General features: G+C 43.1%; 1 protein-coding gene across 1 annotated transcript in view; it reads left to right on the top strand.

Moving 5' to 3' along the window:
- The window catches only part of SPO11 (SPO11 initiator of meiotic double stranded breaks), a 1671983-nt gene that overhangs the window by 206097 nt on the left and 1450773 nt on the right, over positions 1-15113 (top strand). Inside the window, exon 5 of the mRNA XM_044090058.1 lies at positions 13791-13879. Coding sequence (XP_043945993.1) covers positions 13791-13879 — 89 coding nt within the window. The remainder of the gene's footprint in view (positions 1-13790; positions 13880-15113) is intronic.

Here is a 15113-nt window from a genome sequence, read left to right as displayed (position 1 = left end):
ATATTGAAATTATCCCTCCAGGATATAATATATTGAGACAAGACTGCATAAAGCGTAAGGGAGGGGGAGTAGCAATTCTATTTAAAGATGGCCTGCAAATCACCTGTTCACCATATAACCCACCCTTGGACAATAATGCAGAAGTCCTTATTTCCAGACTACAACTCAACCCAAGTAAGTCCTTATACATTACCTGTATCTACCTACCACCTGGTAATAACACCAATACAATAGAGGTCATCCTAGACTGGGTGTCAACAACTTACCCACAAGAAACAATAATACTAGGGGACTTTAATGTGGATTGGAAATGTGTTAACATTGAAAATCCTACCTCCCATATCATCCTTCATGGTTTCTCTCAAACCATCAACTCCACAACCAGAAAAAACAAACCAAGCAAAAAAGAGAGCACCTTAGATTGGATTCTTATCGATAAACTTCACCAAACCTATAAGGTAGGAACCTTACCTGATGATATAAGCGATCACTCATTGACCTATATTATCAGGCAAAAGAATGACATTTTAACCCCCCCCCCCCACATATAAAAACTTACGGAATACCAAACACTTTAACCTTACGCAATTCCAAAGTGAGCTGAGTGCATGTGACTGGAACCCTCTAAAAAGACGTCCACTTGAAGAGGCTGTTAAATACTTTAACTCTAAATTCTTAACTATCCTAGACCAACATGCACCTAAGCGTTCCATTAAAATCAAGTCAAAACCAGCCCCCTGGCTCTCAAAAGAAACCAGACAAAACATCTTAACCATGAACAAATCTTGGGCTAAGTGGTGTGCCACCAAAAATATCTCAAGACCAGCAAATTTTTAGGGAACTGAGAAATATAACAAAAAAAAGCTGTACTCACAGATAAAAAGAACTTTTATTGCAAACTGCAACAAACCCACCGAAATACTCCACAAAAGTTCTGGACAAGTATCAATATACTTCTTCACCCAGGGCACTCCAGTACTCCAGCACCACTAGGGTCTAGTCTTAACACTCCCCAGCAAACTGCCAATGCCTTCAATACCTTCTTCACAGAAGCTATGCAATCTCTATCCAGTCAACTATCCCCAGATAGCTCAAGCCTCTCTACCCCCAATTCTAGCGCTCTCCCTTCTTTCCGACTACAGTCCATCTCTACTACCTGCATCTCTAGACTTCTCCTAAAACTTAAGCCATGTGCTCCTTCTGCTGACCAGATAACATCTGAATATCTACAAAAAGCTGCAAAAGCTGTAGCCTATCCTATATCTATCCTTATTAACAGAACCATTAATGAGGGAACTATCCCAGCCATCTGGAAAATCTCTCACATACCCCTACACAAAGGTGGTAACTCATATGAATATTTTAACTATAGACCCATAGCCCTTCTATCACCCTTAGCTAAAATCATGGAAAAATGCATTCATCGTCAGCTACTAGAACATTTAATTCAATACAATATACTAGCTAATAGCCAGCATGGTTTTAGACCATTTCACAGTACCACCACTGCCCTCTTATCCTTCACTGATCCCATTAACAGAAACCATAATAATAAAATCCTCTCTTCAGCACTCTTCATTGATCTTTCTAAAGCCTTTGATATGGTAAACCACCCTCTGCTTATAAATATTCTCAAATCCCTTTCTCTTGACACTCAGGCTGTACAATGGTTCAATTCCTACCTCAGTAATAGGCAGTAGGCAGTGCTTTGGGAGAACAACATATCATCACACCTTCCAGTCACCCTTGGAGTCCCTCAGGGCTCCATTCTAGGTCTTGTTCTCACTGTTTATCAATGATCTATACTTGGCAATTCCCCAAGCTACCTGAATTCAATATGCTGACGATTCAACAATCATATGCTCAGCCAATTCCTCTTCTGAACTGCAATCCCTGGCTCAGATGGTATTCAATACTGTGGAGACATGGTTCTTAAAACGTTGTCTCCTCTTGAATCCCAAAAAAAACAAGCTCCTACTCTTTACTCCTTCTAGCAAGTCCTCCCCTGTAGATTTCTCAGTAATATCTAATACTGGTACCCTCATATCCCCCGACTCCACCACCAAACTCTTAGGAATTACAATAGATAATAACCTTACCTTTGATAGCCATATTAACAACACTATAAAAACAGTAAATAGAAAAATGGGCTCCCTATACAGGATTAAATACTTCCTGACTCCTATAGCCAGAACCACACTTGCCCATTCCCATCTAATCTCAACTCTTCTTTACGCCTCACCCATATACACTAATTTGGAAAAAAAAAGAATCTTCTCAAGTTAGCTAACTCCTACAATAACATTGCCAGATTTGCCTCTGGGAATCCCTTTAGAACTCACCATTGTCAGAATCTAAAACAGCTCGGTTGGCTAGAACTACAAAACCAACTCCATTTACCCAGCTTACCATTGCCCATAAAATCCTTAATCAACCTAATAACACTCCTATCCTCTCTAACCTCATCAAAGATCTTAATACATTACGCTCTTCAAGCAAACTCCTAGTTAGTATAATCAAGGCCAACAACTTGGCAGGGGGATTCCCTGTTCTCAAATACTGCTGGAAAAGTTTGGAACCTACAACCTAATGAACTCACTTCACTCACCTCCGTACCCCTCTTTAAACAAAATCTCAAAAGACATCTCAAATCTCATTGGCTATGCCCCTGCAGTAACCCTGACTAATTCTGTGCCCCCTCCACTAATATTTTACAAGATCCTACTTTGCTTAATTAAGTTATCTCTTCTCACTACCTCTGACTGTAGAAATCATAATCGCTGATGAGGTCCTCCTTTTACCAGCTCCTGGTAAGTGTTTTATATAATACTATTTGTGCCCCTTTTTCACTTTATATTTAACGTTTTTAGTTCATATTAAGCCCTTTTCTGACTAAAATTTCCCTCACTCCTTAATTTTTTTTTTAGTCAGGCCTCCTCCCCTCCCATCCCCCCCCCCCCTTGTTAGGGTGTGTGTGTGTGTGTGTGTGTGTGTGTGTGTGTGTGTGTGTGTGTGTGTGTGTGTGTGTGTGAGAGGTTAGTTATCTATATTTTTTTTCGGATAACTTGTTCCTTGGGACTGTGTTGTGTGTGTTTTCTGCAACCATGTCCAAGGAAAGGGTCTCAGGTTTTAAGAAGTGTGACTCGTGCTGTCAGAAGATGTCTCTGACAGACGGTCACACTTCTTGCCTATACTGCCTGGGACCTCTCCACCTGCAGGACTCCTGTGCGATTTGTCATTCCTTTAGCCAGAGAGTCCTGCAGGAGAGGAGAAACAAATTAATTTTAAGGGGTCTTCTTAAACCGGAGGGCTCTCCGGCTAAGTCGACTCCTAGTAAGACTTCCAAGTCTTCCAAGACCCAGGCTTCTGTGTCTAAGCCTGCGGCCTCGGTTCCGACTCTTTCTGAGTCGAGATCGGCTCCGGCTGGAGCCGATCCTAGTTTGCATAAACCTTCGGCACCGATGGCTATCGGTGCCGATACTGGTTCAGTCACATCGGTGTCGGCTCCGACTGGTTCCGACCACCATGTGGCTCAGGCTTCGGTGTCAGCGCCGACCGGCTCCGACACCCATACTTTTATGTCTGTATCGGCTCCGGCCGGAGCCGATGCATCGAGACCTTCTGTCGGTGCCGAAAAGTCCTCGGCTCCGACTGCATCGATGGTTTCGTCGGCTCCGATGGTTCCTTCGAGGAAGAAGTCCAGGTCCCCTTCCTTGGAACCGATACTCTCGGCTCCGGCCTCACCTCTCCTCTCGGAACGGAGCCATCGGAGCCGATCATCTAGGTCATCCAGGCTTTCTGACCATGATTTAGAGGGGGTGGTCAGTAGATTATTGAAATCACAGGCACTGGCCCAGATGCTACATAGTCCGTCTCAACAGACGACCATTAGTCCACACCCTATTGCATTCCTCCTTCGACTCTACCTCAGAGTTTGGAGCTGGAGTCTTCGGGAATAGTTTCTGCTATGGCTGAGGGGCAGATACCCCCCCCCCTTCTGCTCCCTCAGCATCTACTCTTATCTCCTCTTCGAGACCTTCCTTAGAGGGATTCGGTGGTCGGGCTTCCCTGGTGTCCTCCGAGGGGGTGAGTGGCATCGGACCCTTGTCCGACCCCACTCTTCCCCTTGGAGCCTCGGCCTTGGTGAACTCGGCTCCGACATCTGCCTCGGAGCCTTCCCTTTCGGTGGGCCCTGGAGTTCCGGTTTCTTCGGAACGGGTTCTCTCGGACCTCCCTGGGAGGGGAGCCTTCGAGGTGATGAAGAGTGTGCTGGCCACTGGACTCAGCCAGCAGTCTGTTCCCTTAGCTCCTCCCTCTACGGTGCCTGTCGATATCTCTGCCATCTCTCTTGCTCCCGGATCCAGAGATCCTCCGCCTCAGGTTTCCCCACTGGGAAGAACCCCCTCTTCCAAGGATTCTCCTGATCAGTCAGGGGATCCTCCGCGCAAGAGGACTTGTAAGAGGAAACACGTAGACTCCCCTGAGTCTATCCCTTCAGATACCGACTTAGATGAGTCGGAGGGATCCCCAAGATCCCCCTCTGAGGATGTCTCCTTTTCAGACATCCTAGAACTCCTTAAACAGAGGGAAACTGGCCCTCCAATAATCCCTCTGAGGATGAGTCGGTATACCTAGAGGCGTTTGGATCTCGGCCCTCCACCTCCTGGGTGTCTCCGCCTTTCGACCCCCTTATGCAGGTTATTGCTCGAAAGGCTTGGGCTGCTCCTGACTCTGTAGAGCCAGTTCCTAGGAGGCCATCTAAATTTATTACTGCCCCTTCGGATAAGCAATTCCTTACGAAAGGTGTCCCTGCTGATGCCATGGTGGTGGCGGCTGCCACTAAGAAGGAACTTGCAGATCCTTCCGTACCTGTCCATCCTGCTAATAAGGACTCTAAGACCATGGATAGGTATGGTAAGCGGATGTTCTCTTCAGCGACCTTTGCTATGCGCTCGCTGAACTACTTATGTCACTTCACCAGACTCCAAAGGGACATCCTTAAGGAGCTAGGTGAAGTAGTACAGGATCCCACAGCTGCAGGGGCTCAAGAAAAAATTGCTTCGCAGCTAGGAACCCTTAATTCTATTGCTAACTCCTCCATGCGACTGATATCATATGCAGCAGATGGAGCGAGTAGGGCCGCAGGTACAGGTGTGGCTCTTAGACGCCAAGCCTGGATGCGGCTCTGTAACTTTGCAGATCCCTTTAAGGCGTCCTTCACAAACTCTCCCTTTGATGGGTCAGCTTTGTTTGGCCCTCAAGTGAAGGAGACATTGACCAGGTGTGAGCAGGATGGCAAGACTCTTTCTGCCGTAGGGGTCCGTTTTTCCACCCCTTCTAGACCTTACCCTAAAGGACAGAAGGGTGGCAAAATGTGGTTCCGAAATCCCAAGGAGTCACGCCGGATACACGTGGTCAGTTTACCCCTAGAGGCAGAGGGGTAACAATAACAGGCGCGCTCTAGAGGCAGAGGGGGTCCACAGAACCAGGGAAGCAGAGAGCCTCTCTCTGACAAGCCCTTTCAGCATCCCTGAGATGTTGCCCGACTGTCCATCCTTGGAGGCAGTCGGGGGAAGACTATCGCTGTACCCAGAAGCCTGGCGTTCCCTCACTCAAGACAGATGGGTACAGTCGATCATATCCGAGGGTTACAAAATTCCTTTCGAGGAAAGTCCTTCTCTCACTCAAATTCCCTTCCAGATGTACCACCCGGTCTAAGGGAAATTGCAGAGTTAGAAGTATTAAAACTTCTACAAAAAAGAGCCATTCAGCCAGTTACAACAGACCATTCAGAGCCCGGAATCTACTCAAGGTTCTTTTTGGTCCCCAAAAAGACGGGAGACTGGAGACCAATATTGGATCTCAGCAGACTCAACAAGTCTGTGAGAAAGACAAGATTCCGAATGGTCACACTTCAGTCAATTCTGCCCTTCCTAGAGAAGGACAACTGGATGTGCTCAATAGATCTTCAGGATGCGTACTATCACATAAAAATTCACAGGCGCTCCAGAAGGTTTCTCCGCTTTCAGCTGGGGTCCAGTCACTTCCAATTCAGAGCCCTGCCCTTTGGTCTCACTACAGCCCCCAGAGTGTTCACCAAATGTATGGCAGTGGTCACGGCTCACCTGAGACGTCAAGGATTCCAGGTGTTTCCGTATCTCGACGACTGGCTCCTTTCAGCCACCACCAGGCATCAACTTCTTCAAGCCAGGGATTACACAATAAATCTTTGCACTCAATTGGGAATTTCGATCAACTACGAAAAATCCTCCTTATTGCCCTGCCTATTACTTTCATAGGCGCAAACTTAAACACTGTTCGGATGTCAGCTACCCTCACAGATCAAAGAATCTCAGACATTCAAAGTCACGTGAGAATCATCCTAGCCAGCAAGAAAGTACAAGCCAGAATGGTTCTAAAGGTGTTGGGCCTCATGGCTGCGGCCATTACCCTTCTTCCCCTGGCCCACTTCTATATGCGCCTGCTTCAGTGGATGTTGTTCACTCAATGGTCTTACCAACAACTTCCGATGCGTCACCAAATACTGGTGACAGATTTGCAGGAATCATCTTTCATGGTGGATTACTTCTCCCCAGGTTCACCAAGGCAGACCCTTTGTACCCCCAGCCCCGGTAGCCACTGTCACTACGGACGCCTCCCTGATCGGGTGGGGAGGTCATTATCAGGGCAGGATGATTCATGGGACGTGGCAACCGTTCGAATACCACCTGCACATAAATGTCCTAGAGATGAGAGCAGTGCTTTTAACGTTGCAAGCCCTCAACGACTTTCTTCCCTTGGGGACAATTGCAGTCCACACAGACAACATGTCTGTAGTATGGTATATCAACAAACAGGGCGGAACCAAGTCCTACCCCTTGTGTCGAGAAGCTCTCAGACTTTGGCAATGGGCAATCTCCTCTCATCGGTTTCTGGTAGCAACGCATATCCCTGGGAAAACCAACATTTTAGCGGACAGATTGAGCAGAGCTATTCTCATGCCTCACGAGTGGTCTCTCAAACAATCTATAGTGGAATAGATTTTTCTAGAATGGGGCCGCCCATGTTGCGATCTTTTTGCTACTCCCCAAAACAGCAAATGCCCAGACTTCTTCTCTCTTCCCACTGCCAGGCCATCCCCCCAGAGACGCTCTAACCCAGGATTGGCCCCAGGGACTTCTTTATGCCTTTCCTCCTTTTCCTCTGATTCCACAAGTACTCCATAAAGCCACCGTTTTGAGAGCCAAAATGATTCTCATTGCTCCCTATTGGCCTCGATAGATTTGGTTTCCGTTCCTACATCGTCACCTTTTGGTGCAGCCGTGGCATCTGGACCCAGTGCCAGACCTTCTGATTCACCAATCGGGTCAGCTGCACCGGTCTATCCCTTCTCTCAACCTCACAGCTTGGTTGCTCCACTTCCTTCCTTAGCCAGGCTTCCTATGATCTCTAATCCTGTTAGAGACATCATAGTAGCTTCCTTAAAATCCTCTACTAGGAGGATTTATACTAGCAAATGGAAACGTTTTTCTTATTGGGCAAAAGCCAAAAATATTGATCCCTTTACTGCTCCAGTACAAACAGTTTTGGATTTCTTAGCGGAAATCTTTCACGCGGGCTCCTCTTCCTCCACGGTCAAAGTTCAGTTGGCTGCTATCTCGAACTTTCATGTCGGGTTCGCAGATCACAACATTATGTCCCACAGGCTTTGTAGAGCCTTCTTAAAAGGAATTTTTCTCCTGAAACCTCCAATCAGGAGTCCTCCTCCTCAATGAGACCTAAATTTAGTGCTGACATCCTTGATTCTTCCTCCCTTCGAGCCAGCTGTTTCTTGTTCCCTGAAATTTCTTTCATGGAAAACTTTATTCCTGGTTGCTATTACTTCGGCTAGGAGGGTATCTGAACTTCATGCTCTCTCTGTTCGCCCCCCCTATTTAGTCTTCCACCGAGACAGAGTATCATTGAGAACTAATCCGACCTTTTTGCCTAAGGTCGCCTCAAAGAGTAATTTGAATCAGGCTATTGATCTTCCTGTATTTTTCCCAAACTACTCAAACAGATCGGAACAAAAGTTACATTATCTTGATGTTCACCGCCAACTCAGATATTATTTGGACAGAACAAAACAATTCAGAAAATCCGATCAACTCTTTGTTTCTTATGCTGATAACAAAAAAGGCCTTCCTGTCTCAAAAGTGACCTTATCTAGATGGCTTTCTTCTGTCATCTCTGAAATTTATCAGCTCAGGGGAAAACAGCTGTGCTCGAAACCGAAAGTGCATTCAACCAGAAGCTTAGCCACTTCCACAGCTTTTCAAGCTAGATTTCCATTAGACACTATTTGTGCAGCAGCCACTTGGGCCACTCCTCATACCTTTGTTTCTCATTACAAATTGGATTTGGCCTCCAGGGACAGAGCCAGTTTTGGCTCTACAGTTCTCAAGAGTCTGTTCCATTGAGCCACCCAGGATAGAGGTGCTAGGGACGCAGTCCCATCAAGCAAGAATGAAGGCGAGATTGACAACTTAACATTGAGAAGTTATGTACCTACCATAACGTTCCATGTTAGTTGTCTTCTCTCGCCTTCTTTCTTGCGACCCTCCCTCCTTCCCCCTGGCCTGGACAGACCTTTTCTCTCTACATGGAAGAATGTTTTCTTAAGACCATACAGTGCTGGTCCTCCAAAACCATCCTTCAGGCTTTTCTCTCCTTCTTTCTTCCTTTGGGAAGTTTTTTTTTTTTTTTTTTTTTTTATGCTAGGTGTTATTGCCTATAGACAACAAATGAGATCTGGGTACTTACCGCCTTGCATCATGGGATATGGGGCTGCCTTGAGCTGGTAAAAGTGACTCTCGAGCTTAGCAAGTGCCGAGTCGGAGCCGAGGATCGGCTCCAAACCCATCAAGCAAGAAAGAAGGCGAGAGAAGACAACTAACATGGAACGTTATGGTAGGTACATAACTTCTCATTTAATTTTTCTGTTACCACTACATTCAGTGTTGTTTATAATCCTTATTATCTTGTTTAGATTTAGAACTGTTTTCTTATTTTTAGTGTTTATAGTGGAGCTTTTCTTCCCGGGCCTCTACTGTAAACGGACATATATCCAGCTAGACTAGCCCGGTTAACAAATGTAAAATAAATAAATAAATTAAATAAATGACTGACAAAGGGTCACAAGATGATCCTACTCACCATTTCACCAAATGAAATTATATATGACTGCTATTACAAATAACTGTCATTTTGCTGAAATGAGGGAAACTTCAGCTGGACTTTCCTCTTAGCTGATGGGGAAAGACCCACTCAGGTGCTTGTCTTTCCTTAATTTTATGCAGGTTAGAGAAAAAGGTGTTCCAAGGTCTGCCTGTTTTACAAAAATTTGCAAAGTGCTTTTGAACTTTTGTTTGTCTAAAATGCCTCTTAATCTGGTCTCCAAATACTGGGTATCTTTCTGAAGTCCTTTTCTAGTTATCTAGGAATGCATTCCTCAGCAGTAGAGGACAGTGACACTCACATATTTCAAGATGCTTCTTTGGGGAGTTTTAACAAAGGTATTGATCAATAGCTATGATCCCAGTATGGAGCTTTGGTGGTACTCTAGAATCAACTGAAGAAAGTTCTTCTAGGATCAGCTGTCAGTTTAGCAACTGTTTGCAGTTTGCCATGTAAATGACAAATACACAAACAAGAGGACCATATGGGTCTGTATTATGTAGAGAAAACTTGGTGAAAGACTTCCTTAAAGGTCTCTGATAGGTCTAAGGAAATGCATGTGGCTGGCTGGCCCAAAGTCTTGCTTTGAGAATGTGACCCTTGATCTTGACTAGTAAAGTATCAGTGCCATGACATCTGTAATCATGCTGGATGAATGTATTTAACAGATACTTTCTTTCATTTAGATTGCTGACAGTGTAATGATTCAAAGATGGTCTCATTATAATCATTACGAACAATCCCCTTTTTCCCATTTTTTACTGGGTCAAGGTGTCATGTCAGTTCAGTTCCACTCTCATACCTTCTTTGACAGTCATGCCTGATTTTCCAGGCCTTCTCTCACACAAACCATCCATCTCTTTGCTGGACACCTTTGTTTCCTCTTGCCTTCTTCCTGTCTTTTCCAGATCTTCTTCGCCAGTTTGTCTTATGCTTTTGTGCACATGCCTGAACCACTGTAATCTGTCCTATTTGACTTTCTCTGCAATTGAATCTACTTTGGCTTCTGCACTGATGTCCTCGTTTTTTCATCTGCCCCACAGTGTGCATCATGCCACCCATCTAAGGCAATTCTCTAGCTTCCTGAATTGCTCTGTCTTTACTACCCAGACATTTGTACCATACAGTAGTACCGGTTGCACCACTGATTTATACATCTTTACTTTTCAGCTTCTTTGACATTCTGTTATAGACTACTCTGACACATTTTGCCCTATGGCTGCAGCCCATCTGATTCTAGGTTTAACACCCTTATTCAGACTTTTTTTTATCTCCGCCATCCTTTCCAGATTCTTGAATCTGTTAACCTGTTCCATTATTTTCCTTTCTATCTTAGTTCTCAGCTTTTTCTGATTCCCCTATATTTTACCATTATAACTGTCTTATCTGTACTCTGTTTCATCACATGTGCTTTCAGTTTTGCATTTCATTCCCCTATCCTTTGTTGAAGTTCTTACACAGTCTGTCTGTAATGCCACATCATCTGCATATAGGAACTCTTTTGATCTGTAAACTCCAGTCTGTTTGCTAATATAGTCAATCATCAGTATGAAAAGCAGTGCTTTCAGAGCTGAATTCTGATGCACATCGACTTGCATTGGGAGCTCCACTGGGAGACCGAACCCTGTTTGTAATTGATGGTCCTTGTGCATAGCTTGCATTAATTCTACCAGTGTTTCTGGAATTTTAAATCACTGCAAAACTGCCCAGGCCAGCTTTCTTAGGACCTTGTCATATGTTTTCTCCAAGTCTAGGAATGTCCATTTAGACTCTTTCCTCTTTGCTAGCTTCTTCTCAACTATCTTTCTCACTGCAAATATCAGTTCGGTTGTGCTGCATCCTTGTCTGAACCCAAACTGCTTATTTCTCATCTTTTTTTTCTACTACTATGCATATTCGTTTATCAGTCACCCTCTCCTGAACTTTCATGTAGTGTGACAGGAGTTTGATACCTGTGTACTTTCCACAGTTGTAAATGTCCTCTTTGTTATTGCATACTGGCACTAGTATGCTTATTCTGCAGTCACATGGGATATGCCTTTCTCTCCATAATGCCATGAGCACCACCAGGAGCCATTTCTCCCCATTTAAGCCAAAATCTTGATCATATCTGCTGTGCCCTCATCTCAGCTTGCTGCTTTCCCTGACTTCATTTTCCTTCGTGCTGACCTTATGTCTTCGAGGGGGGAAATCCTCTTTTTTTTTTTTTTTTTTTCATTGTAGTCTATGTCTGGGGCAGTACAGCTTCTGTGGGGTTTTCTTTATTCTGAAGTGCTGGAATTACTCTTTCCAGTTACCTTTGTTGTCCCATGGACTCGTGAGCAGGTTGTTGCTGGATACACTTATGAGGGGTATCTGACTATCCTCTGTACCTTTCTGTCTTTACCTTGCAACCTGAGGTTTCTTTGCACCATCTACTGAGTCATTTTTCAGAAGTTAGTAGAGTGCCTGTGATGCTTTGTTCTTTGCTATTCCAACTCCTGTCGTAGCCTCTTTGTTAACCAGCCAGCATTCCTTCCTTGCTTGGTCTGTCTTTTCTGTCTCCCACTTTTTCCTGCAGTCCTTCTTTCTTTTGATGACTGGCTAGATTTCTGCATTCGACTACCAGCTTTCCTCATGTACCTTATTTCCATACTTGGATCAGCCACATATCTGTTCTGTAGTCCTCTGCCCTCACACATACTGTTTTGAACCGCTGCCATTCTTCTTCTGCTCCAGATATTTCATCTTCTTCCTGAGTTTCCAGAACCCTGAGTTATTCTTGAAACTCTTGTGCATTCTCTCCAGTCAACTTTCAGGTCTTCAGTTTAATCTCTGTTGACCTTAAAGCCACCTCTGACCATTGATTTCAGTTGATTGTGGCAACCAATGGATTATACTGTGGATCAATTGTTTCACTGGATATGACTTTGCAATTGCTGATTCTACCCAAATGCTTGAGTTGCAAGTTGGCCACTCTTGTATGTGGTCTTGTGATTGTCTTGATGAACCATGTGTTGGCCACCATCAAGCAATTAACCAGAGAGAAGTCTAGAATGGTCTCTCCTCTTTTATTGCTGTTGTCCCACTGATGCAGACCCATACTGTCTGTCTCGATATATGCATTTAGGTCATTCATTATCACCACAAACTTATGTTGTTCTGCTTTATCTAGTAGGTCCTGCAAGTGCTATCTGAATGCACTCTTTTCCTCACTGTCACAACCCTGCTGTGAGGCATAGGCTGAGATTATAAATACTACCTTATCTTTACACTGGCGTCTGATTGACATGAGCCTGTCACTAATTCTGATGACATCACTCACTGTCATCAGAAGCCTCTCCTTCACCTTAATTTCTACATCATTTCTAGTCTGTCTTCCTCCTGAATAGTAGACTCTGGCTCCCAATCCAAGTGGCTTTGCTACACTGCCCTTCCATCTTGTCTCCTGGTTACATAGGATGTTCACCCTCCTCTTTACCATCATGTCATCCACTACCAATCTATGAGCTATGTCCTGTTAGTGAACCTCTATTGTATAGCAATCCTTATTTAATTTTTTGGCAAGTTAACACCAGCTGGCCAGTAGCTTATTGAACCAGGGCTGCTGGGCTTTATTGTGGGCACAAACTGGTAAACAGAGGCACATATAATCTTCCCACTATTAGCATGGATCCTTGGTGTAGGTCAGAGTAGGCTGGGTCCTCAACCCACTTATCACCAGCAAATACCCATGCCCATTTCATGCCCATTTTTGGTAACATTAATCAATACAACCGAATCATCTAGAGCCAGTTTTTAGACCATCTAGTGGCTCACTGACACAACACGTGATCTTTTATCTGTGCTCTCCTGTCTAGATGATACTACGCACCACAGTTGATGCCCAAAATGCTTGGTCTATACAATTCTTCTCCTGATAGGCACCAGCTAAAAAGTATTGTGACATTTTAAAGAACCCCTTACTGGGTGGATTTATGTAAGCTCTACTGATAAAGTGCTCTGTTGTGAATAAGTACTTCTAATACATTGAGAGGCTGTAGAAAGAAGTCTTTAGCTCATGATTTGTGGGGTTTCCACCTTTATGCAGAGTAGTAGTTGTCATTTTCCAGGGCAGAAAGCCCATATTTTTCTCTGAAAAATTATCTGAATAATGAAAGACTGCTCTGGAAAAGATGTTGGCAGGGCTTTAGATGAATTTTCAACAGAACATGTCAACATCGTTTATATTAAGGCCTTGCCTTGCTAAAGAAAAAAATATTGATTAATTTATATAAAACTATTGCAGCAACAGGAAGACAAAAATTCATTGAACTAAGATACATTAAAGACGTGCATTGCATGGGTGACTCTGCTGTTCATGTGCAGTAATAAAAAATAATGTCAGACAAAACAAATGTTAAAGTCTAACCTTCAGATAAATCCAGTATAATAACAGAAAGAAGATGCTTATTTTATATACTGCTCTAAGTAATGTAGTATTTGCATATTTTCTAGGTAATGTAACATTATTTTCTAGTGGGAGCACTAAAGACAGTAAAGACTTAATCTTATAGCAGTTCTAAAGGAATATAATGGTTGCTTCTGTTTGCTAGATTTCAAGATTCGGTTGGACTTCAGATGATCCCTGATGGAATGCAAAGTAAAATAAGAAGTGACTGTTCCAGATCTGCTCTGAAGTTTGGTGAGTAGTAAGTCTATAAACAAAGCATTTTGGAGTGTATTATGTTCTTTTGATGAACTCTTCCAAGAGACAGGACACAACCTTAATATGCTATTTTTATCTATCTATCTATCTCTATCTATCTATCTATCTATCTATCTATCTATCTATCTATCTATCTATCTATCTGTCTGTCTGTCTATCCATCTATCATTTACACAAACAACTATCACTATTGGTGTGTTGAAGATGGAAGAAAAGGAGGTGAGCCATGGGCATTATTCTGAAAGAACCATTATAACTGCAGTCTTTCACATTTAAATATGTGAAAGGAATAAAACAAGACTTCTGGCTTTTCCCAGTTAACAGAAATCAAAGAACGCCAGTTCCTTCAGTATCTTGGGAACCTGTTCACCAACCAGCTATAATAAAAATCCTTGAAAAATCTTTACAGAACGCTAGGCTGCCAACTTGCAATAAAAACTCTGTTTAATTAACATCAAAGTTAAGCGCTTTCACTTACATCACAGTAAGCTTCATCAGAACCACAAAAAGCGAACTGACACACATTCAGGTAACTTTTTTGGCGCCAAAAAAAAAAAAAACCGCAACAGGAAAATGACATCAAACCACTGTCATAACCTCTTTCCGTAAATAGGGACGTAATATAAGATACCTCCTCTAACATCTCCAGGTGTTCAGATGTCATCCTAATTACACGGATGAGTTGCCCTTTGTATATATTAAGAAATAGTTTTTTAGGATGGTTACTAGAAAATTCTAGATAACTATTTGAAAATGTATTCCGATATATTCTGGATTTAAATACATTCTCACATTTAGAAACAAGAGTGTCAAGATAAGGGACACCACAGTAATTCTTAGAATATGTAAATTTAAGATAATTACTACTGTGATTGATGTAATTCAGGAATAATTCTAAGGCTGTTAGACCACCATCCCATAAGATATGGATGTCATCCAGGTACCTAGCATAATATTTGATATTTTTCATGTATACGCTAGTCAAATACACTTGATGTCAAAAATCAGTAAATACTTTACTAGTGAATGGGGTGGTAAGTATAAACCCCTATTAGGTTATAATTATAAATATAATAATATGATGTCTAACAATATTATTAATAACAATAGTGACGGATCGACTTTTAAACATGACATCATAACAAAAAATGACACCACTTTCAGGAGTGTATGTATCTTGGAGTATGGCCCATTCCTAGGGAAAATTATG

Source organism: Protopterus annectens, chromosome 12.part0, assembly GCF_019279795.1.
Source record: "Protopterus annectens isolate FY-2018-M chromosome 12.part0, PAN1.0, whole genome shotgun sequence".
Lineage (NCBI taxonomy): Eukaryota > Metazoa > Chordata > Ceratodontiformes > Protopteridae > Protopterus > Protopterus annectens.
This window is presented reverse-complemented; position numbering and strand designations above follow the sequence as displayed.